A 23546-nucleotide genomic window follows, 5' to 3' on the forward strand; every position below is an offset into this window, starting at 1 on the left:
TAAATTTTAAAATACCCTGAAGAAAAATAATATTCACAAGTTGCTTCAGTTACAAATCAAACCTCTTACACCATTGATAGTAATGATAAAATACACAAACAAACCTTTCTCTCTATTATTCCCATACTTGTGCTCCCATTGGTTCAACAAAATGCTGAAGTACCGCGGGCACTCAAAGAATCGCAGGTACTTGAAAGATGATATTGAAGGGAAAATGCGTTCAAAATCTCCACAGCGGCTTAACTCGTCTTCGCTCTCAGCGAGTACTCGGACATCAGCGGGAGTTAAAACATCCAATACTGTCGCCAGAGTGGTCTGAGAAAAGGGAAAAACCAAACATTTAAAGGTGTATTCTGGATAGAGACAGTCACAGGTTTATACATTATTCAACCGCATAGCTGTATAAAATGTTTGTGTACCTGCTCAGCAAAGCGATGCTTAATGTAAAAGGCCCTTTTCACCTTCTCATTGACTGAGACGTCCTGATGGGGCAACTCCTTGCTGGAACCACACAGACTAACACACATACAATTTAAGGTTCTAATCGAAAGAAAGTTTTTTAAAGCTCAATAATGTATTTAATATAACAAAGTCATAGAAAACCCTCATAGTTTTCTTTTCTTTTCAATATTTGATACAATAAGAAACAAAACATTTAATTTTATATATATATATATATATATATATATATATATATATTTTTTTTTAAACCTTTGTACATCCGATACTGCTCGTGTTAGCGAGTCCAACCTCCTCTCCGATTCCCGCAGCTGGGAATCGGAGAGGAGGTTAGCTGCGGTAGCTACCGGTTGCTCCAGGTAGCTCCACGCTAGCGTCCGGGATGCTAGACGTGAGCCACGTTTCCGTAAAACACAGCAAACTGCACTTCCTGTGTGCTTTGTTTTTCACCAGCACAGCCAGTTCTTCTGTCTTATTTGGTATAGAGTTCAAATTTACCATGATTACGGACGGTACCGAAGACTTATTATGCCGCTAGCTGCTTAGCTAGCTCCGGCTCTCCATGCACGATAGGGCCCCCTCTTCACGCCGGCGCGAGAATTTTTCAGGGCAATGAGTTGATTCTGGCAGCGCCAATAGACTTTTGTTTAAAATGGTACTTCGTCTCCATCTTGCGGTGGAATGTTTTTACGATTTTATTTTTTTTAATTTTTTTAAGGAGAAACCTGTAGTTTTTGTGATCCAACCGTAACACCGTAGTGGGTTCAAGAAAACCGTACTCATTACGGCAAAACTGTAGTACTTGGCAGGTATGCATTACCCCCAAAAATGGGACTTATAGTCCAAGTGAGACATTTTTATCCTTTTTAACCATACATTTTTTGGCTGGCACGACTCATACTACGGAGCGACATATAGTCCTGAAAATACAGTAATAAAAAAAAGCCTACACTTCTCTTTCCTTACCATCCGCAGCAAAGTCAGGTTGTTGAAGTTTCCTTTGATCTTTAAAGAACGATATGTGAAGGCAATTTAGTCAATTTCCGCGGCGACCACAGATTACAACAACCCAGACACATCCTGTGTTGCAGTCTGGCACTATTCTCCACAGTATGGTTGCCCTGGCACTGTCATTTAGAAATATAGGGCTCATGTTTTACGTGACACAGCCCTCATGTTTTATTTTGGCGCAGAAGTAAATACGTGCTCTTCTTTGCACTGGCAAGCTTAAATGGTCACCTGATCCGAAAACAAATGACATAAACACCGCATGAGCAAAACTGATGCACACAACTGACGGCTGTTTAAGCCTGAAGCTTAAAATCAGGCGAGGCTTGTACAAAGACAAAATTGAGTTTTGTTCTTAAATTTGAGCATGCAGCCTTTAACCCCTGATCGTACGGAGAAGCAATATTTTTGTGATCACGGAGTCTTGGCTTGACCCGCGGATCCCCGACGCTGCAGTCTAGCTAGCAGGACGCATGCCACACCGATACGACCGCAACCAAGACTCAGGCAAAAAAAGAGGTGGGGGACTATGCATTTACGTACATAATGCGTGGTGCAATAACAGCAAAATTATTGATACACACTGCTCGCCCGATAGAGTTTCTGGCGGTATCGTGTAGACCATTCTATATACCGCGAGAGCTAACTGTGCTCATTGTGATAGCTGTTTACATTCCTCCGGATGCTAACGCTAGCACAGCGCTAAACCTCCTGCTCGCTGCCATCAACAAACAACAGCTTGCACACCCCGACGGAGCTTTCATTATCGCTGGCGACTTTAATAAGGCATGTTTAAGGACTGCTCTTCCAAAACTCTTTCAACATGTGAGCTGTGCAACAAGGGGTGAAAAAACTTTGGACCGCATTTACAGCAACATCAAAAACGCATACAAAGCTTCCCCCCTCCCCCACCTAGTAAATTCCGATCACCTATGCCTATACCTCACCCCCTCATACACCCCCATCCGAAGAAAAACAAGGCCTGTAACAAGGACAATACAAACGTGGCCTGAGGGAGCCCTCTCTAAGCTGCAGGATTGTTTTGATCAAACTTGCTGGGAGGTATTTGAACACCATGACCTCCAGAAATTCACTGACACTGTTTTATCCTACATCCGATACTGCACGGATGAAGACACAGTAATTAAAAAAATCAAGGTCTACCCAAATCAAAAACCCTGGATGTCCAGCGAGGTGCGCACCCTCCTCAAACACAGCAACACCGCCTTCAGGTCTGGAGACAAGGCTCTTTACGGGGTGGCCAGGGCTGACCTGAAGAGAGGCATCAAGAAAGCAAAAGCAGCCTACACAAGGAGGATCGAGCACCTCTTCGCTGGAAATGACCCGAGGAGGATGTGGCAGGGCCTTCAACACATCACCAACTTCAGAGGCCACAACCTGGCAACTGTTGAGGCCGAGGCTTCACTAGCTGCGGACCTTAATCAGTTCTTTGCTCGCTTTGAAGCTGGAAGGCCACAAACAGCCACATCACACCCACCAACAACCAGCAGCAACTCACTTACATTTCAGGAGCACCAAGTTAGGCGTGCGCTGAAAACCATAAACCCCAGGAAGGCAACTGGCCCGGATGCAGTACCAGGTAGGGTACTCAGGGACTGTTCCGATCCGCTGGCTGGGGTCCTCACCACCATCTTCAAGCGGTCCCTGTCACAGGCGACCGTCCTACCTTGCCTCAAAACCTCCACCATCATTCCCATCCCCAAAAAGTCAGCAGTGGAAAGCCTCAACGACTACAGGCCTGTCGCTCTTACGCCTGTGGTCATGAAGCGCTTCGAGAGGTTAGTGTCCCAGCACATCAAAAACTCCCTGCCACTCACACTGGACCCCCACCAGTTTGCCTACAGGGCAAACCGCTCCACTGACGACGCCATAAACACAGCACTTCACACCGTGCTGAAACACCTGGACCACCGGGGGAGCTACGTCAGAATGCTCTTTCTGGACTTCAGCTCAGCCTTCAACAACATTATCCCGGAGATCCTGGTGGAGAAACTTGCACACCTAGGACTCTCTCCCTCCATCTGCCACTGGATAATGGACTTCCTCTCCAACCGCCCACAGTCGGTGAAACTCGGTACCCACGTCTCTCCCACCCTAACACTGGCTCCCCCCAAGGTTGTGCACTGAGCCCCCTGCTTTTCACCCTCTACAGCTCCGACTGCTCACCAACCCACCCCACAAACACTATAATTAAGTTCGCTGATGATACCACCTTGATCGGCCTCATCTCTGAAAGGGACGAGGCAGCATACAGGGATGAGGTGGAGTCACTTTCAACGTGGTGTTCGGAAAACCACCTCATACTGAACACCAAAAAAACAAAAGAACTGATTCTGGATTTCAGAAGGAATGGCAGGAATCCAGAACCACTCATCATAAAAGGAGACTGTCTAGAGAGAGTCCACTCCTTCAAATTTCTGGGTGTGCACATCTCCGACGACCTCTCCTGGTCTGCAAACACCAGAGCGGTGGTAGGGAAGGCCCAGTAGCGACTGCACTTCCTGAAATTGCTCAGGAAAAATAATCTAAAACAGCAGCTGCAGGTGTCCTTTTACAAAGCCACAGTGGAGAGCTTTCTAACATACTGCATTACGGTGTGGTATGCTGGGTGCACAACAGCAGACAGGAAAAAGCTCCAGAGGATCATCAAAACAGCCCAGAAAATCGTCGGTTGCTCTCTGCCCAGTCTGGAGGACATTGCCTGCTCTCGCTACCTTAGCAGAGCAGAAAACATCATCAAGGACTTTTCTCACCTCGGCCACCACCTCTTCGACCTGCTGCCTTCCGGCAAGCGCTACAGGTCACACAAAGCAAAAACAGACTCAGAGACAGTTTCTTCCCCACAGCCATTACCACCCTAAACAGACACCGCACAAAAAAATGAAAACTCTTGCAAAAAACTACCTCATACGAATATAATGGTACTCATGTCTATGTTCTTGCACATGTCAACTGCACACCTTGCACAATGTCTGACCATTTCTTTTTTCTGCACTATGATGACTATGTTTGCACCAATGCATATGCTGACTATTTTTTTTTGCACTATGATGACTTTTGCACCAAATGCAATATTGCACAACCCTTACGATACCAACGGTATCACGATAACACTGTATGTAACATCCCACATGCAGATATTTCTTGTGTAAATACCGTGTAAATTATAACTATAGCCTTATCCCCCTTGTTTTATAACCTTATCTTCTCTGTTCCTTTATCTTCTTGGCTCATTTCATTTCATACCTCATTGTGAATGTGTAAAACTGGAGTGTCATGCCCAATTTCGTTGTCACAATATGTTAACCCATTTTGTAACAATGACAATAAAGGTATATTCTATTCTATTCTAAACAAGATACTGGGAAAAGATAAAGCCAGGGTAGCTCACAGTCATCTTGCAGCCATCACGTTCAATAACAATACGCAACCATGGTCCTCTTACATCTGTGAGCGTAGTAAATCTCCAACCGTGTAAAATATTTACTCACTCCAAAAAACGCAATAATGCCGACAAATAATAGTAAAAATCCGCTGAGAAGCATATTTGCATTGACGGACGTTGCTTGTTGCTAGCTGTCTGTTTAGCACCATAATTCCTGTTTACAAATACAGACAAGTAAAACATGTTTTCTCCTTGCCGTAGAGCAAACAAACGTGTGATTCACATCTTTTTCTGCTAATTGCAGGCTTTGTTTTGCCTCGCTTTAGTCGATGCGAGCGTGTAAATGCTAAAAAGGAACCTGCCTTCTTTTTCCTCCAAATAAATTTAGCCAATAGTGACCGATTCAAATGATTATTGACACATTGGTTAGAAAATGAAATGCCGGTATTAATATAACAGCATACACTGGGGACTACTCAGCCTACGGGGGAAAATCTAGCCGGCAGCTGCTTACCTTAGTTACCAGACCTTATGACTCAATATTGATCCATATATAAGGCGCACTGTACTATAAGGCGCATGGTCATCTTTTGAAGTAATTAAGCCTTTTAGGTAAATGTAAATGGTCTGCAGTCATTTAGAGCTTTTCAAGTCAATGAAGACCTCCTAAAGCGCTTTACAATGTGCTTCACACTTTTCCCTTATACACATTAAGCATCAGCCATGGCAACTACCCGCTATCGGGGGGCATTAGGGATTCAGTGTCTTGTCCAAGGACACTTCGATATATAACACAGAGGAGCCAGGAATCGAACCTGCGACCTCTTGATCCCAAGATGAGCGTTCTACCTCCTGAGCTAAGGTCACCCCGGTGCGCCCTTTAGTCATGAAAATACAGTAAATGTCGGACTTCTCTTTCCATAAGTCAATTCATCTTAATTTGTATAACCCTTGATCACAAAGAGTCTCAAAGGGCTGTACAGACTACAGATTATTGCAAACCACAGACTATCATGACACCATCACCTGATCTAAATCCTACATGAGGGCAAATAATACACAGATATTGTCAACATAAAATATAGGTTATTCATATGCTATAGAATAGAAGTGTGTTTTAGGCTTAGAAAGTCAATGATTGTGCACACTTGCACGTAATAATGGTGCATACAAATGAATCAAAATTGGCTCTACGCACGTTTACTTTCGGCTCGGATTTGAATGGACAATGTAAATGCGTGCATATTTATACTGGGAATTTTTATTTACAAAGCAATGTGTCAATCCACATTTGAATCGGTCACTATTGGCAAACATTTCTTGACCTGAATGGCTCATGACAATAGTTTATTATTTCATACTGATGTTTTTGTGAGGAGTATATTTTGAAATGGTTATCATGCCTTTAATACCAAGTATTTAAGCTCTCCAATGATGTGTGGCACGATGTAGTTCAGTGACTGGTGACATTGTGAAGACCCATCTTTGTCCATCAACGTTCTGACGGCCCGCTAGTTAATCAGATGCGCTTTGTAGTACGGAATTAACAGTTTGTATTTTAAAATTACACATGTCTTTATTGCAGCATATTTTTTCTTCATACCTGCTGTCGCTGGAGCTGCTTCCATTGGAGGTAACCACATCTTCTCGAGGAATACGAAAACCTGCCAGGTTCAAAATGTCGCGGACCATTTGGCCCTTGATGGAAACATCCAGTGCAGTGTTGGAATGAAGGCTGCATGATAGAAACAAAAAAATATGTTTAGGACAGAACTTCAAGAATAAATGGCTAATATGCGTTACAGTTGAGTGCTTTCTGTATATACAGCCTGTTTGCGTGCGTTACCTGGGTGAAATGTTGACCTCTAAAATCCAGGGTTTCAGGTTTTCATCAAGCATGATATCAAAACCAAAAAGCTCATGGCAGCTGTATGGCGTACGCACGTGCATCTTCAGCAGAGAGGTAACGTACGGTTCGGACCTGATGACATTTTAGCAGAAGAGACACAATTTAACTTTTAAAACGCTGCGGATTGATTTTCTTGGTGGTGCTCTCATTTTTTTGCATGCGTGTACCGTATTTTCCGCACTATAAGGCGCACCTAAAAGTCTAAAAAAATTTCAAAAGCTGACCATGCGCCTTATAACACAGTGCGCCTTATATATGGCTCAATATTAAATTCGCAAGGTCTCGCAACTACGAGAAACAGCCGCCGACTCCATTTTTCGCGCTGTGGATACTGGGAAATATTAAACAACGATTCTCTTTCATACGTGCGGGGAGACAGCGCCGGGCGACATACGCCACCATCTGTCAGTGGATCGTAAATGCATGGGCTGATATATCAGTCTCAACTGTGGTCCGAGCTTTCAAGAAGACGGGAATTGTCCCCGAACAGCCAGACAACATCAGCGACACTGACTCAATTAATGACGACCTTGATGAAACGGAGCCGGACGTGTTGGATGGCCCATTCACTGAGATGGTCAATTCGAACACTGCAGAAGAAGAATTCGAGGGATTCGTCAATGAGGAGCTTTAAAGTTATTATGTTATTGCTTTATTGTTATTGTTTTGCACTTGTTGTTTTTGCACATTACGAGTGTCACTTTATTGCGATTGCACTAACGTTTCATTTAAAATAACAGTATCAGACGGTTTTTTTTTGCGTGTTGACTAAATGGAAGAAAAGTAAAATGATATGCCTTGATGTTGTTCAAAGATGTTAAAGATGTGTCACGAAAATGCTTTACCTCAGAGAAAATAATAAAACGGCTGTTTATTAATTTTGGGAGTGAATGGAGTTGTGGAAAGCTTGTTTGTTAACAATAAAGTTTGACCATTTTGAATGTTTTGTTGACATTCCCTTTAGCGTGGCAACATCTAGAGGTTGCATAACGTAACTACATTCTCTACTGTAGTCAAGTCAAGTCACATTTATTTACCGTAAATAGCCCTTAATCACAAAAATGTCTCGAAGGACTGCACAGGATTACAATTACAAAATTGCACAATTACCTGATCTTAAACCAGCATGCACTTATAGCGCCTTATAATGGGGTGCGTCTTATGTATGGCAAAAAATTTAAAATATATCATTCATTGAAGGTGCGCCTTATAACACGGTACGCCATATAGTGCGGAAAATACGGTACTTAAAATTAGAGGGTGTGCCATTGGCACCGGGAAAAGAAAAATGTTTTTTTATTGTATGCATGCTTTGAAAGAGAACAAGGAGTCTTGAATTGATACAATTTTAAATGGTAATGTACAAAGGGTCGTTGTCATTTAACAATGAAAAGGCTTTTCCAGGCATAGACACTACGGCTGCACTTTTTTTTTTTGGGGGGGGGGGGGGGGGGGGGAGAGAGAATATATATATTTGCAATTTTTCACACCATTATTGCAGTTTCGATGCGATTTTCGATTTTAGAAGAAAAGTACATTTTCTGTGCTAGTTTTTGGTGTGAGTTTAACCCCTTGGATGCATGACATGCCAGTCCATACACTTTTCCATTAGTGGAGGGAAAAATACTAATGGTATGTCATGGACATGTTTTATAAGGAGTACCTGAAATGACAATATCACAACTTTTGTTTATTTTTAAAGATTTGAAAGAAGAACAACCCACGGGGTCATTTTTGATCCAGCCTATGCACATAAGGGTTAATACTAGTGACAGGGCCATCAGAATGTTGAGAAGCAAAAACATGTCTGTGTAATGTTACCAGTCACTGGTCTTTTTGGAGTCTCCAATTGGCCTTTTTGAAACGCCTAGAAATAGCCTTGGAAAAATGTGTTAAATACAAATGTTTGGTTTTTCAGATTGTGATCAACTTTGACTTTGGGACCAGGTAAGGCTTCATTCTACTGTCCCAGCGGTTTCCCAGCCAAGATGCCAATTCTACGATCATCAGCAGGCATGTGATTGCAAAAACAAAATTCAGAAAGGAATAAGAACCTATTTCTGTGTGTTCCTACTTAAATTACTCAATGTTAGTAGCACTTGCAGTGATTAATTGAGTTGGAGACAAAACATAAGTGTTACCTTTCAAAAGAGACCAAAACTGCCCAGATTCTCTTAACTGTTCAACAACAGCATTTAATTTATATTGGCTACGTCTTTAGATTGTAGACTGGGACGGAGATTTGTCTTCCAACAAGACAATGATCCAAAACATAAAGCAAAAGCTACAATGGAATGATTTGGCCATTCTTACACCATGGTGAACCAAAGTCCAGACCTCAATCCAATTGAGAATCTGTAGAAAGAACTGAAATCTGCTGTTCACTAACGCTTTCCATCCAACCTCACTGAGCTCGAGCTGTTTCGCAAAGAGGAATGGGCAAAAATATCAGTTTCTCAATGTGCAAAACTGATAGAGACATACACCAAGCCACTTGGAGCTGTAATCGCAGCAAAAGGTGGGGCTACAAAGTTAACTCGATGGGGCTGAATAATTTTGCACACACATTTTTTCGTTTTTTTTATTTGCTAAAAAAGTTTAAAATATCCAATAAAGTGTGTTCCACTTCATGATTGTGTCCCACTTATTGTTGATTCTTCACAAGGAATTACAGTTCATATGTTGATGTTTTAAGCCTGAAATGTGGCAAAAAGTCAAAGTTCAAGGGGGCCAAATAGCATTTCAAGCCACTGTATATCACACACACACACACACACACACACACACACACACACACACACACACACACACACACACACACACACACACACACACACACACACACACACACACACACACACACACACACACACACACACACACACACACACACACACACACACACACACACACACACACACACACACACACACACACACACACACACACACACACACACACTTGACAGCTCTGGAAACTGTCTCTCGGTCTCTGATGTTCCTGTACTGCACTAGATTTTGCATTTTGTGGTAACAGCAACAACCAGACTTGTTGGCTACATTACCAGCAGTGTGAACGTCATTGGCCTATTTATTGGCGAAAGCACATAAACAGCAGTCATATGTTCCAGTTTTTTGTCCTCTGGGTCTAGTAAATATTGCAGCTTTATGGTTCCTCACTCAAGGACTGTCGGAGTTGATAAAGATATAAACTCATTGCTGACAAATATATTCAAGTAGAGGCATTTAAAATAGAGTTTAACTACTGCGCATGTAGTGAGCCCGGCCGCCATCTTGCTTGGCCGCCCAGGCCGTTCTGACCACATCCGGTCCCAGTAGGTGTGTTTATTGAAAGGTCACGCATGCGCAGTGACTACAATGGAGTCGCGCATACGTATTACATTACATACAATAGAAAACATTGAAAACGTATTAAAAACAATGGAATTAGACTGAAAACGTAGATCTTTGAAAATGTGACTATGTGTGTGTGATGATTACTTGTATATTAAGAATAGAAAAACAGGTTTAATTTCATAGCATAGGAGTCTGAGAAATACACAACCTAAAGTAGCTTACTTTACAGGACCCTAGATAATTATGTTTAAAAAAAGCACTAAAGAAATATGTGTATTCAGCCATTGTACTACTGTGTAACATAATCTTCGACTCAAATACAGAATGGAGCAGGAAATTGCTTCTCCCACAGACAGTAGTTTATAGAGGTCTTTTGTGCAAGTGAAAATACGTTGCCGTATGTTCTGCTTCAGTCCCGCACGCAAGTCCCAATATATCTATCTTGGTGTATAAATCGGGAGAGGATCTACAGACGACAGCTTATTAACATAAAAACTCCTTAAAAAAAGACTTGTCTTACGCAATTATGGTTTTGATGACAATGTCTTTGATCTTGTCCCAAATGGAGGTGGTGTTTATTCCTCTGTCACCAAGATAGTGCCACAAGGCCTTCACCGCCCTGAAAAGACATGTTTATTCAAGTTGTGTCCAAACACATACAGGTACATAAATTCTTGAAAGAAAACTTTTTCAGATACCATTTGTGTCCCTGGCAAGCTTTATCATCACTGTTGGCTTGGTACTCTGAATTTTTCTTGTTGACACTGTAGTTTGTCAGATGCATAAATTTGTTATTCAACGTCTTCATAGAGGACGAATATCTGCAGAGGACAGAACACCTCAACTTTAATGTTACATCCTCTGTAACACACGTCAAGCAGCGTCACTGTGGTGTATGTATTGTGAAAACCGACTTGCAGCTCGCAAAGCGGACCAGTCCATCCTTGAAGATGTATATTCTGAGCGGATCGTAGCTAGTCACATAGACATAGATGCGGAGGTCAAACTTGTTACCACTGATGAGATAAGGCTTGTGGATATACCTGAAAAAACAAAAAGATTAATTCAAAGACAAATGTCAAGCCAAGACATATTTTTGACCCATTATTTTGCGAGGTAGGGCTGGTTCGAAGTGTAAAATAATTTCAATTTTATTCTCAAAGTTTGAGAAACATAATAAGATTTGTGTCATTACATCATCTAAATAAATAATTACTTTTGGACTAGAAGGGACTTTTTGCGTGGCATCTGACTCCATTTGTGGATGACTTGGATCCCCATTCCTCTGGCGGAAGCAGGCTGTTGGGAAATGAGAAATAATGTAAAATTAAATCATGTACATACATACATATATATACAGTGGAACCTCGGTTTTCGAACGCCTCTCAGTTCGAACAATTCGGTTCTCGACCAAAAATTTAGAGAAATTCTTGCTTCGCTTTTCGATCAAAAAAATCGGAGTTCGAACTCTGGTACACTAAGGTGCGATGTACGGGTGTAGATCGTGTAGATTGCCCCCACCCCTCATGAAGAACTGTTATGTTGGCGCGCGCACTTCTTTTCGCTTTTAATATCGGTGAACGGAGTGTTTTAGCCCCTAATTATGCCTCCGAAGAAGGTCGGTGCAAGCAGCAAAGTTGCTACAGAGAGTAGTGCGTACAACTATTGCATTTAAGAAAGAAATAATAGCAAAATATGAAGAAGGTGTGCGAGTTTCCGATGTTGCTATACATACAGCATGGCTTCTGCTGAGCACCACAAAGGTAAGAAATCCTATTCATAATTATTTTCTTTATCCGTTAACCGCTCACCACTTTTTGTGGAGACCCGGGTGCTAAATGACGTATAAACGACCTGATTTTTTTTATTTTTACACGTTCATGTTAGCGTAATCTTTCGTACGGAAGATTACGCTAACGCAAACGTACAATTAGCCTGGGTTAGCTTCATGTTTACGTTCATGGTAAACATTCAGGGTGTTGAAACGGATTAAAACGATTTTACATTACTTTTAATGGGAAAAACGATTTTCGGTGATCGAACAAATCGGTTTTCGAACAGGGTTCTGGAATGGAATATGGTCGAGAACCGAGGTTCCACTGTATATATCTTATAGAATAGTTGGGGTCAAGTTATGCAATTTGAATTTACAGGTTTGATGATCCATTTCTGCCTTGAACCATCTTTCCAGGCTTTGCGTAGCTGCAGGATGTCCTGAGGGAGGACATACGTGCGTGGGAAAAAACTGAACTCATGTTTGCCAAAGCGACATTGCATTTTGGACAGATTCTTCCATAATCTGTCCTTCCTGCCGATCTGGAATGTTCCGGGGAAGTGGTTCAACTGCATATTGCCAAAAAGGACAAAATAAATTACATTCTCGTCAAACAAAATGACAACATACAGCGAAATGTTCTCACTTTTTGGTGCTCCAGGAGAGTTTTGAAACAATGAGACTTCATGTGGTGGCCCCAGCAGCCCAACCAGTCGTAGCTTTCTTAAATATTAGAATTACAATAAAAAATGTTTTTCCATTTGAAAAAAACATGCTCATAAAAACGGCAACTTACTCTTCGTGTGGACAAAGTGCGACCTTGCAACGGCATTTTTCACCACATTGGGTGTGACTGTGGTAATCTTCCACTTTAAAAGTCGCATTTGCTCATCAGACAGCATTTCAACTGAGGGACACAGAAAAAAAACTGATTTTGAGTCACCACACACTTTGATCACATTTGCATTTCCTGGAACTCTAATGCTTGTTAGACTTGCCATCAGTATGAAATAAAAGATCTTTGATTCTGGCACTGTAAAGATTTCCCAGTGTAAAGTACATTAAGTAGATTCTAAAACAATGTAAATGTAAACAAATCATTGAATAGGGGATGGGCAATATGGCAAAAATATGTAATTGTTTTTTTTCCCAGAATAGAATCAAAACATAAATGCTATCATGATTATATTTTAAATACTTTTTGTACTAATATGGTTATTTTACCCATTTAATTTAATGTATAACGAAAAGAAAAAAATATACCTTTCAAGCCAAAAGACATTTTTATCAAAAGGTACATGGAGTTAAAAAAAACAACAACAAAAACACGTTTAAAGAAAATGCATAATTTCTACTGAGTAGGTAATTTTCACCTCGGCACAGTGGAAAGCAATAAAAATATTCTCTTATTTTAAATTGATGTAATATTGCTCCACATGGTTTATCAAACCAGTGGTCACAAACCTTTTCCATACCATTGGTTCAATGTCTGACACTATGTTCATGGTCTGGCCTACATTTTTTTTAAATAATAAAAATAAAACAAATAATATCAATATTAACCTTAGTAATAATAACAACACCACCATTCATTTTAATGACAGATAACAGGAATGATAATACCAAGCGTAAATCAACTGTGTAATCAAGCGCAATGTTTTGGTGTTCTCCCAACATCGCATCAACATTACATGACTCCGGTAACTTTGCTCCAATTCACTGCAACACACTGCTTGCTATTGTACGGTCCAACCCAAAAAGTTGTGTCGTGCCGCATGCCAAGTAATCAAAAACACAAACTCCCCAAGTACATCGCCCCTCGCAAAAGATATGTTAGTAAGGTATGATGGTGTTTTATGGTCTCTGTGCATTGCTTGTGGTATCATTGACATAGGGATTCCATATATCTTGGAACAGCAACGACCAATATTTAGTTTATTCACAAAAGTTTTTCCATGGCCACTCGTCTGTTTACTTAAGAGGGAAGTTTCTTTGCAACATTACGTAGCGGGCTGCAGTCGACCATTTTCCACACTGCTACGTTGCAAGCGCAGGAATATAGAAGTGAGACTCCTTGTGATTAAGGGCTATACAGAAAAACATGACCTGACTGATCTTTCCGTGTATCTTCCACAGGCGGGCATATTTGCTTCCAACGTTAGGTTGCTCTACCAGACAAGAAACTATGCCTGACCGTGCAAACCACACTGATTTTATTTCAAACATAGAGCCTCAAACAGCACAGTCAATAGAATAATAAGCAAAATATAAACGTATTATTTATATGCGGCCCGCTACCATATGAACCACGGCCCGGTACCATGCACAGCCCTGTGGTTTGGGACCACTGTGTTATAGAACTTTTAACTACATGATATTTGACCCAAAAAAAAAAAAAAAAAAGCCGCGATTTTCCCCCCACACTTTCAACTCTGCGGCTTATGCAAGGATGTGGCTAATTTATGATTTTTAAATAACCAAAATATAAAATTACAGAAAGTAACGTCCAACAAAGCAGAAACGTCCATCTATCGCAGGGGTCGGCAACCTATCACACGCGTGCCAGCAGGCGAAATAATAATGATTATACTTTAAAAATGCGCATTTTTATCTGAAATTTAGACATTTTCAGTTGCGCACTGTGTTTACGGTCGCGCCATTCTTCGTGTGTGAGTGCCTGTCTGCGCCGCGCCTCGCCGAAGAGGAGAGATCCGTGTTTTAACCCAGCCAACGAAACACACGCGCGTGATGAATGAACGAATCATGACATCATTCTAACAGTGTGTTGGGGCACACTAGTGTGCCGTGAGACCTTGTCTAGTGTGCCGCTGGAATTTACCCTTTTATCTTTCAAAAAAATACGACCATTATTCAGTATTTTTGCAATCTTCAGACGAAGAACTGTAATAGTCATCCATATCAGTAGATGTTAGGGATAATTTTTTCCTAATAGGTTAAAACTGAAGTGATCAGCAAGAGAGGCAAATGTAGTTTTACAATTTTATTCACTGCGCAGTGGGCAGACTAAAATAAGTCTCACATCGTTCCCGCGCAGCAGACGGGTTTTGTTCAAAAGTGTGCGCATGCGCAGGAAGTATCAATGACGTCACACATGTCTTTCGGTTAAAAAAAATAGTACAAAATAGTAAAAAAACGAGTTGTAATATAAGTCAAGCTCATCAGGATTATTTGTAACATAGAACACAGAGAAATACACAATTAACTAAATATGATCTGCTTTTACAGTAGATGGCAGTAGATTTTTTATGTACTAATTATCTGCTCTTGAGGTAGCAGAGTACATTTAATAACTTAATTTGTTTAAAACATATATTTATTTTAAGTATTATTTTCTTCTTTTCATGTACTATTTCTGTTTTTGAGGTAGTACAGAGAAATATTTGACATAACTTCATTTTCAAACATTTTCGACAGACAGTGTGCCTCGGAACCTTTTTTATAATAAAAGTGTACCTTGGTTCAAAAATGGTTGAAAAACACCGAGTTATACAATTAAAATGTATATCCATGTTGTATATTTGGACAGTTGTAAAATCACAGCTCAGTTGGATATAAAAAAATGTTGTGCGAGTCATTCATCTTGGTGTGGCACTCTGATTTACAAGGAAATTTGAAAGTGACACTCTTCACCGAAAGGTTGCTGACCCCTGATCTAACGGCATCATCGCGTTTTTTGGAATAAATATATCACACGGTTGGATACCACGGATTATCCTTAATGTAATGAAGCCCTTTTCACAGACATTAAAAGAAGTTGAAGACTGCCAGGGGACATAATAGTGAGTTAAGACGTCTATATAGTTTTCGGGTATCTTATTTCAGACTAATCGTAATGTTTCTCTGAAGAGTATATTTTCATCATATCTTGAATCATAATAGTTAAAGCTTTCCAATGATATGTGGCACGAAGCATTTCAGTGACAGGTAACATCGTACAGATACAGACAGACGCTACCCTACTTACGGACGATCGTTCTTGGATTTGTTTGCAAGTTGCTTCAGTGCTATATTTTGTATGTTAAGGGTTTATATAAGTACAGACACTCCCCTACTTACGACCATTCGACTTACGAAAAACGGTAGATAAACATTTTTATCGGGATGTCGAAAAATATCCGGACATTGCTGTTAGATTTTGTAATGTGTCCACCTTTTTCCGAGAACAGGACATTACTGTAGTGCTTCTTTTAGCTGCTAACGGCGTGTGGCGCTGTGAAGGTAACCCAGCATCCACACGGAAGAAAATAAATCTGCTTCCTCTTCCTGGTTCGTATGTAAAGATTCTCTACTGTCCATACTATGTCTATACTATCTCCAGCGCGCGAAGAACTTTTGACATTTTTATTGTTATCTCGTGCATCCATTCAATATGGTTGATATAAAGTGTAAAGAAGAGGTGAGCCATTACTTTTGAAATGACAGTTGAATAAGAAAGCTTGATGCGGTTGAGAAAATGGTTAGATCACTTTTTTTCGACCACTCTAACACAGAGGAGGACCTCTCGAAGCTCATCTTCCAAAAGTAAGTTATACTTAACTTTATTTATCTTTACACAGCATATTAATTTATTAAATATTTATTTCTAGGACAAAACAATACAGGTCACTTATACAAATAAACATTTAACACTGAAGCATCGTACGGACCTCGTTCATAAGCAGGGCAGCGTCTGTATGTTTAAGGCTTGTACAAGTAAGATGTATTGTTTTGTACTAAAAAAATGAACATCTAATAGAATAACATGCTCTATAAAGATAAATCAAGTGATGTTTAACTTACTTTTGGAAGATGTGCTTCAAGAGTTAGGCGCCTACCTCCTCAGTGGTTAAAAGTGGCAGAAAAAAAGCAATCCAACAATCTGAATCAAGCTTTCTTATTCCACTTTGATTTCAAAAGAAATGGCTCGCCTCTTCCTTACACTTAACACCTACCATATTGAATGGATGCAAGCGATATTAAACAACAAAAATGTCAAAGTTCTTAGCGCGCTAGAAATACAGTGTACCTTAGTATGTTTACACACGAACTAGTAAGAGGAAGACTGATTCCTCTTCGTTCGTGTCTACCATTTTTCGTAACTTTTTTTTTTTCCATAAGTCCGGCGGCCCACCGGAACGTTAAGGGGTTAAGGTACCGTAAATTATTAAAAGTTTCTGTGTACAGACTTCTTTGTAAATATCTTATGTTTCATGTGGGCACATGCGTCTTACAGTCAGGTGAAGCTTATATTAGGTACAAAATGGTTTCCCCCTTAAAAATGTACTGAAAGCAGCTTATAATCAAGTGCGCCTTATAGTCAAAATTTTACGGTAGTTATCTGACTGCCTTGAAAACTACTGAGCCATTTGGCTTAGGCTAAGCCCATATAGGAACTTTCAGATCTCAATGATCGGCTGTGCGAGTGAGTCATGTTAAACAGAAGTAAAAACCATTGAAATTAAACCCTAAGTCGCTTCACTGAAACCGGGGAAGAGGTGGGAATGCTGTGGAGTCACCTGTTTTGATTTAATTGAGTCCGAAATTAAGAATGATTGCGAAAGCAAAATAGCAAGAATACGTACGCTTGTGCAGTGTGTGCATGTGCGATGACACTTAGACACATGAAAATGCTTGTCACAGCCATTTTTGTTTCTAAATTTAAATAATGAGCAAAGCATGATGAAAAAACAGAATTGGTTAATAAATGACTCATTAGTTTATGAATAATAAAAACCTGACTAAATGGGCACTACGAACAATCTATCGATCACTTTTTTGTCTTTCAGAACAAAATCTTGTGTGTTCTTACCTTGTTCATTGGCAGTACTGAAATAGAGAGTGGGGGGAATAAGTGGGAATAAGCTGGGGACCAGAGCTGGTTGCTTCTCTTTAGTGTTTTCTGCCTCCAACGACATGGCTTTTTCAAGACTAGAATACAACAACAACCACAAAAATCTATTACACCATGCTATGTGCTATGATTATTGCCAATATTATGCAAATGTCATAAATAAATTGTTGTATTACAACTCATTGGAGTGCTGTTGTATTTTATGTTAAGGTATTAGGTGAGAAATTTTGGAACCAATGTTTTTTAAAAATACTAACAATTATATTTCAAAACCAATAGAAGCCAAGTGTCTGATCACAAAAGAAACCAAATTGACAAGCACTCACATGATAGTCATATAGAAGGTGAAGTTAAACAAATAGATGGATGAAGGATGAGTGGATATTCGCTTCTTGCTCTCCAGTCAGATAACAAACCAACGTTTACAATACCTGCATAATGTACAGCCTCAGGCCACGGTTACCTAAATGACCACATAAAGCAGACAATGGCACGTGATGCATTTAGCAGAGAGGCACCTATGAGTGTTTGGTGGACACTTGTATAGTTGCAGGACAACAATGTGGTGCTCAACGCTACAGAGCTTTCCACCACACTCTGCTGCTTTCAGCCCTAACTAACAATACCTGTTAAGAGAATGGAGCCAGGAACTAATGGATGTATGCTGTATGGGTCAAGAGGCTACATAAACACTACAACAAGGTGAAAGTTCAATTACCACACTAAAAATCATAACAATCTTTAAAACAACGACAAAATAACATAATGCTCAATAAATGTTTTCTGTTATATTTTGGCATTTGTGAGAACAGCAGGATGAACAGGGGAACACACACGCGCACTAGGGTGGTCCTTATTTTTCGACTTTTAAAATTTCATGCTCTGACCCCTTGAATATGTTCCAATATATACAAAACGTAATTAGGCAAAGTTTCATCAAAATCAAAGGATATTTAGAGGTCGCTCAAGGCCTCTGAAATTTTGGTATGAAAAATAAGGATTTTTCGCACATTATATCAGACCTAGTGTACAAAGTTACTTGTAACTTTTCTTGTGTTACAATTATACGCAATGGACTGAAATTGGATGTTCTAAAACGCCGTACACATAGGGTTAAGATTTCCGTTTTTTCTCGAAAATTGCCAAAATTTTACCATTTTGGGAAATTTCAAAGTCGTTGAGCTACCTCTAAATATTATCCAAATTGTTCAAAATTGCACACAGTGTGTTTTTATCGATATAAGAACATATGCGGGGGGTCAGAGCCCAATATTTCAAAAAAAAAATTTTCGACCACCATTAAGGACCACCCTAACGCGCACACACACCAGTCTAATTGCATTGACTATACATCACTGTACCAGCCAACCAAATGAAGCACAATATGAAACAGATCGACAACAATGGAAAACATGCCTTTTCCGTGGATTTATCACTATCAAATATAAAATGTAAAAAGTTCTGTTTAATTTAGCAAAAATATTTCATGTCAGACAGAGAGGGGAGAACCTAGAGGTTGCACCGTCATAGATACACAAGACGAAAGTGACCAGTTTTGTAAGATGTCCCAAAAATAAATAAATAAAAAATCCAAGGATTTTTAATGAATATTTAGATAGATAGATAGATAGATACTTTTCATCCCCGAAGGGAAATTCACTTTTCCAGCAGCATCCCTAAGCTGAGAACAATCGAAAATAACTGAGAACAATCGAAAATAACACGGGAGCTGCTGGAGTGGCTGCCATTCGTGACGGCGCCGGAAAAACGATTTAATGCATTAACCCTAAGAAAATCACTTGTGCAGATTGCTGCAAGCAGACAAAATTGATTGAAAAAGTATTTTTGCAATGCCTTTGAAAGCCTTGGGGGGAAAAAAAAACAACGCTAGCCATCTTAGGGCAATCTCAAAAATCCGAGTCGCTCAGATATATATGGCATTTACAAAATGTGTCTACAGGACAAAAAGACTCACGCAGACAGTTGCACCGGTAAAGGTGTAGATTCAGCACTGTTGACTGAAGATGACTCTGAACAATCGGAGAGAAAAAAAATAATATGAGCCGGATGAAAATAAGGTTTTCTATCACATGCCGCAGCAGAATTTTACCATCATCACTACATGCGGTTTCCAACTCATAAACCAGGTCCTCCTCACTGCTGCCATCCACCTGCATGTCACATTCTGAGCTGAAAGGCAAATGCAATATTACAATATTTAGTGTTAAAAAAACACATTCTCAAACTTAAATATACTTTCCAAATTGCAAAACCTACAAAAAGATGCATTTTAAAAGGGTGTAAAAACAGAATTGATTGTAAATCAATTACCACTGTTTTTTTTTAAAAATCACATTGCACTATAATTTAATCTAAAAAAAAATGTATTTCAGTACTACGATGAGATCTGTTTTGAAGAGCAAGTCAGGGGGCAGTGTAAAAAAACAAATGATAATAACAACCTTAAGCAAACAATAGACAACTATTGGCAATTAATCAGTTTAACTTATTCCTTAAAATATTTTGCTAACGTTAAATTTAAGGTATTTAAATTCTATTAATGGGTTAGGGATTTCCCCAATCACTTTTTGTTGGGATTAAAAACATTAATTAAATTAAACATATATAATAATGAATAATCAATTTTCCACTTGACAATACTGGGCTTTCAATTGTTTAAAAAGGGTATCTCTATATACAATAGTGTATAAGCAACCAACGAAAAATGTAATTCATTCATTTTTTTGTAAAACCACTGGAGTAGCTGGAGCCAGTCCCAGCGGAATTGTACTCAAATACTAACGGAAAAAAGTAAATATGGCTCTTAAACCAACTCACCCACCTGTTAGTGTTCCACTAGATACACTTGGAATTATGCACATTATGAAGCAATGCTGCCTGATGTCCGGTAGGGAGTGAGTGAAAAAAACAACAACTTTTTTTCCAAATATATTTCACAATACAAATTGTATGCCAATTCTTTGTGAAACATGTTTTATTCGAGCAATTTGATTATTTATTTAAGACAATTTTTATATATAGAAAGTAAAAAAAAAGAAAGAATTGGCCTACCATTCATCATAAACAGGATTTAATTTTGAGTAGTGGAAACATGTAAATTTGTTTCAAATGAGCATGGAGTTTGACATTCACCCCTAAATTGACGCATCATTTCTACTCACTTTGTACACCATTTTAATATGCTTATCCCCTCCCTCCAGGTAGATGATAGTAATTCTTAAATGTATAATGGAACCTGTCTTTGTATGCATTAGTATGGCATTTTCACAGTTTTCTGTTGTCATGCAGTCGAATGAAAAAGTTTAGGAACCCCCGATCAATTTTAAAATTTTCTTTTAGGAATCATTTATTGTTTGGATCAGCCATTTAAGTTAAATATGTCATTTAGCAGACAGTGATATTTGAGAAGGGAAATTAAGTTCAAATGATTTACAAAAAAATATGCAATAATTACATAAACCAAAAGTAAGAAGAAACAGAAAAATAATATCATACATCCTGCAGTTTTTTTTTGACGATGACAATCTTGTACAAGTTTTTTTATGATCTAGTATTGAAATGCCACCTCCACTCCAGTGAAGAATGATCCTTCAGATTTGTAGTAGTGTCTCTTCCTCACATGAACGCGTTTCTCCCTTGTCACGACTAAAGACGCACAATGACCCAATTATTAAATGTTAAACTACTCAATTGTAGGATCCCCGCAGAGCGAAGTTCTTAACCCATTGGCCCTAAACGTTTCATTAATAAGATTAAATGAGACAATTTTACTCAACTGACCGGTATAAATGGTTCATCCACAGCTTCTGCTGTTTGAATGCACTGTTCTATAAGAAGTTCACCCCCAAAAAAACTCACAACAAGGTTAAGATGCCCACTTCAATTATTGAAACTGGGATGCATTTTGGTGAAAATAGATAATATATACAAACATTTGAACAGGGATAAAAAAATATGACAAACAACTTATTCTTTTGACACCCTTACCTAGCATATCTGGCCTCAGACTGCATGGCAGCGGAGGATGAGTCTATTGACGTGACAGAGGCGGCTTGTTTTGTTAAGTTGGTGGCAGGGATCTTGGTGGTCATGCAGCCCATCAAAGTACCTGAAGGACAGTACTGTGGTTAAGAGTTTAGTCCATGACAGAAACTAAATTAACTAAACTAAAAAAGACTTAATTGGTTCTGATTACCTGGAATTGTGTCTGGCGGTTTGAGGGTAGCCTTTCTTGTGGCATTGAGGCCATTTGGCATGTGACCTTTGAGCTTTCTACTTCCTATCAGGGAACTTGGTGGAATTTTTTTGTTCACATCCAAAACTAATGGCATTAGTGGCTTAACAGTTATTAACGGCAAATAGTTCTCACAGGCAGATCTGTTTCCATTTGGTTCACTTCGGGGGGATGTTTTACTTTCATCCAACACTATCGGCGTTGGAGGCTTAACACTAACCCGTGGTGGACAAAGACCAATAACCTGAATGATATCGTTTGCTGCAGCTGATATAGCGTTAGCGTTTTGTTTCAGATTTGATTTTTCAGGAGAGGGCCACTTGTTAGAACGAGCCAACGAATGGCTCTTGCTAATTTCAACTTTGGTTTCAAGGCTGGAGTCATCTTTTCCCCTCTTTGCTCCTTGGTATTCACATTGAGTAATGCATATAAGAGGCACTGAAGACGATGTGGAAAGTTTTGAAGCTTCATGCTAGGGAAAGAAGACATATTCAACAAGTTATCTGTTAACCACACTTATGATATACAATCCTTTTTTGGGTTGTGCAGTCTTTCAGTACTTTATACATATGTTGCTTTTATGCAGAAATGAATTGAAGATGATCATGAGAACTAGCAGGTGCTTGTGCGATGATCAACCAAATAATTCTTGATGTCAACTTGTGATTTATGTCGCCCTTCTAGCATTTTTCCATTGAAAACTGCAGATGACACCAGTAACCTTTTTATCATTAAAAACCATCCCATTTGAAACACCATACTGCTGTTACCAATTGGTTTGGGATACCTCGTTTCATAGCTAAATAGGACATACTTGACAAAATAAACACATTTTTAAAAAAAGTTTGAAATACATTGATGAATACCTGTTCTACACATATAAAGGTCAAATATCAGATAAGGTCATATTTTTAGTTTAAGTACTTCTAATTACGGTTACATTTTACTTTTCAGTGTAGTCTTCCACTTTCACTTCTGCACAGAAGCTTTTGTGGTCCCTCAGTATAAAAATAAGTTTATCATTCACAACACTGACTCCATCAGGGACCGGACTCTATTCAAATTGATAGGTTATTCATTAAAATTACATAACCTATAGAAACAATTTGGTAATATATCAGTTCAAATTACAGTGATACCTCCACGAGAGAATATTGTGTTTCACGATCGTGCTAGTCTATGATTGCTTGTACCTTGAACAATACTTAAGCGAAAAAACCCTGATACTAAAAAACTGAAAATAGATCGATCCTGACGTCCCAAATGCATCGAAGTTAACACTAGATAGCTACCAAATACACCTTTCTGATCACTATGAACACAATCAAATATTAATTGAACATGAAAACAAAGTACTAAAATAAAATGACTTTATAGCCCAGGGCCGTGTGAGGGGCGAAGGGGTTGCACTCTGCGGCTGGGTTTAGGTTCCGAAGGCGGCTTGGTGGTAGTGGGGCATGGACCTTAGTCATGGGGTGTACAGCTCCGCTACCCTAACAGTTTCTTTCTAGCGTCCAGCACCGCTGCG

At 39.4% G+C, this 23546-nt stretch overlaps 1 protein-coding gene across 2 annotated transcripts in view; it reads right to left on the bottom strand.

Annotated features, from left to right (window-relative positions):
• ttll4 (tubulin tyrosine ligase-like family, member 4) overlaps window positions 1–23546 on the bottom strand; it is a 37301-nt gene that overhangs the window by 7976 nt on the left and 5779 nt on the right. For both annotated transcript variants that reach the window (XM_088352404.1, XM_088352402.1), the window contains exons 3-18: window positions 21980–22490; window positions 21772–21892; window positions 19874–19953; window positions 19739–19793; window positions 17722–17840; window positions 12709–12819; window positions 12559–12635; window positions 12290–12481; window positions 11355–11437; window positions 11053–11181; window positions 10837–10959; window positions 10659–10757; window positions 6720–6854; window positions 6477–6608; window positions 420–516; window positions 105–315 (exon numbers count right to left, since the gene is read on the bottom strand). In XM_088352404.1, coding sequence (XP_088208530.1) covers window positions 105–315; window positions 420–516; window positions 6477–6608; window positions 6720–6854; window positions 10659–10757; window positions 10837–10959; window positions 11053–11181; window positions 11355–11437; window positions 12290–12481; window positions 12559–12635; window positions 12709–12819; window positions 17722–17840; window positions 19739–19793; window positions 19874–19953; window positions 21772–21892; window positions 21980–22490 — 2275 coding nt within the window. The remainder of the gene's footprint in view (window positions 1–104; window positions 316–419; window positions 517–6476; window positions 6609–6719; window positions 6855–10658; window positions 10758–10836; window positions 10960–11052; window positions 11182–11354; window positions 11438–12289; window positions 12482–12558; window positions 12636–12708; window positions 12820–17721; window positions 17841–19738; window positions 19794–19873; window positions 19954–21771; window positions 21893–21979; window positions 22491–23546) is intronic.

Source organism: Urocampus carinirostris, chromosome 14, assembly GCF_059441175.1.
Source record: "Urocampus carinirostris isolate Australia breed hairy pipefish chromosome 14, RoL_Ucar_1.0, whole genome shotgun sequence".
NCBI classification, from domain to species: Eukaryota; Metazoa; Chordata; class Actinopteri; order Syngnathiformes; family Syngnathidae; genus Urocampus; species Urocampus carinirostris.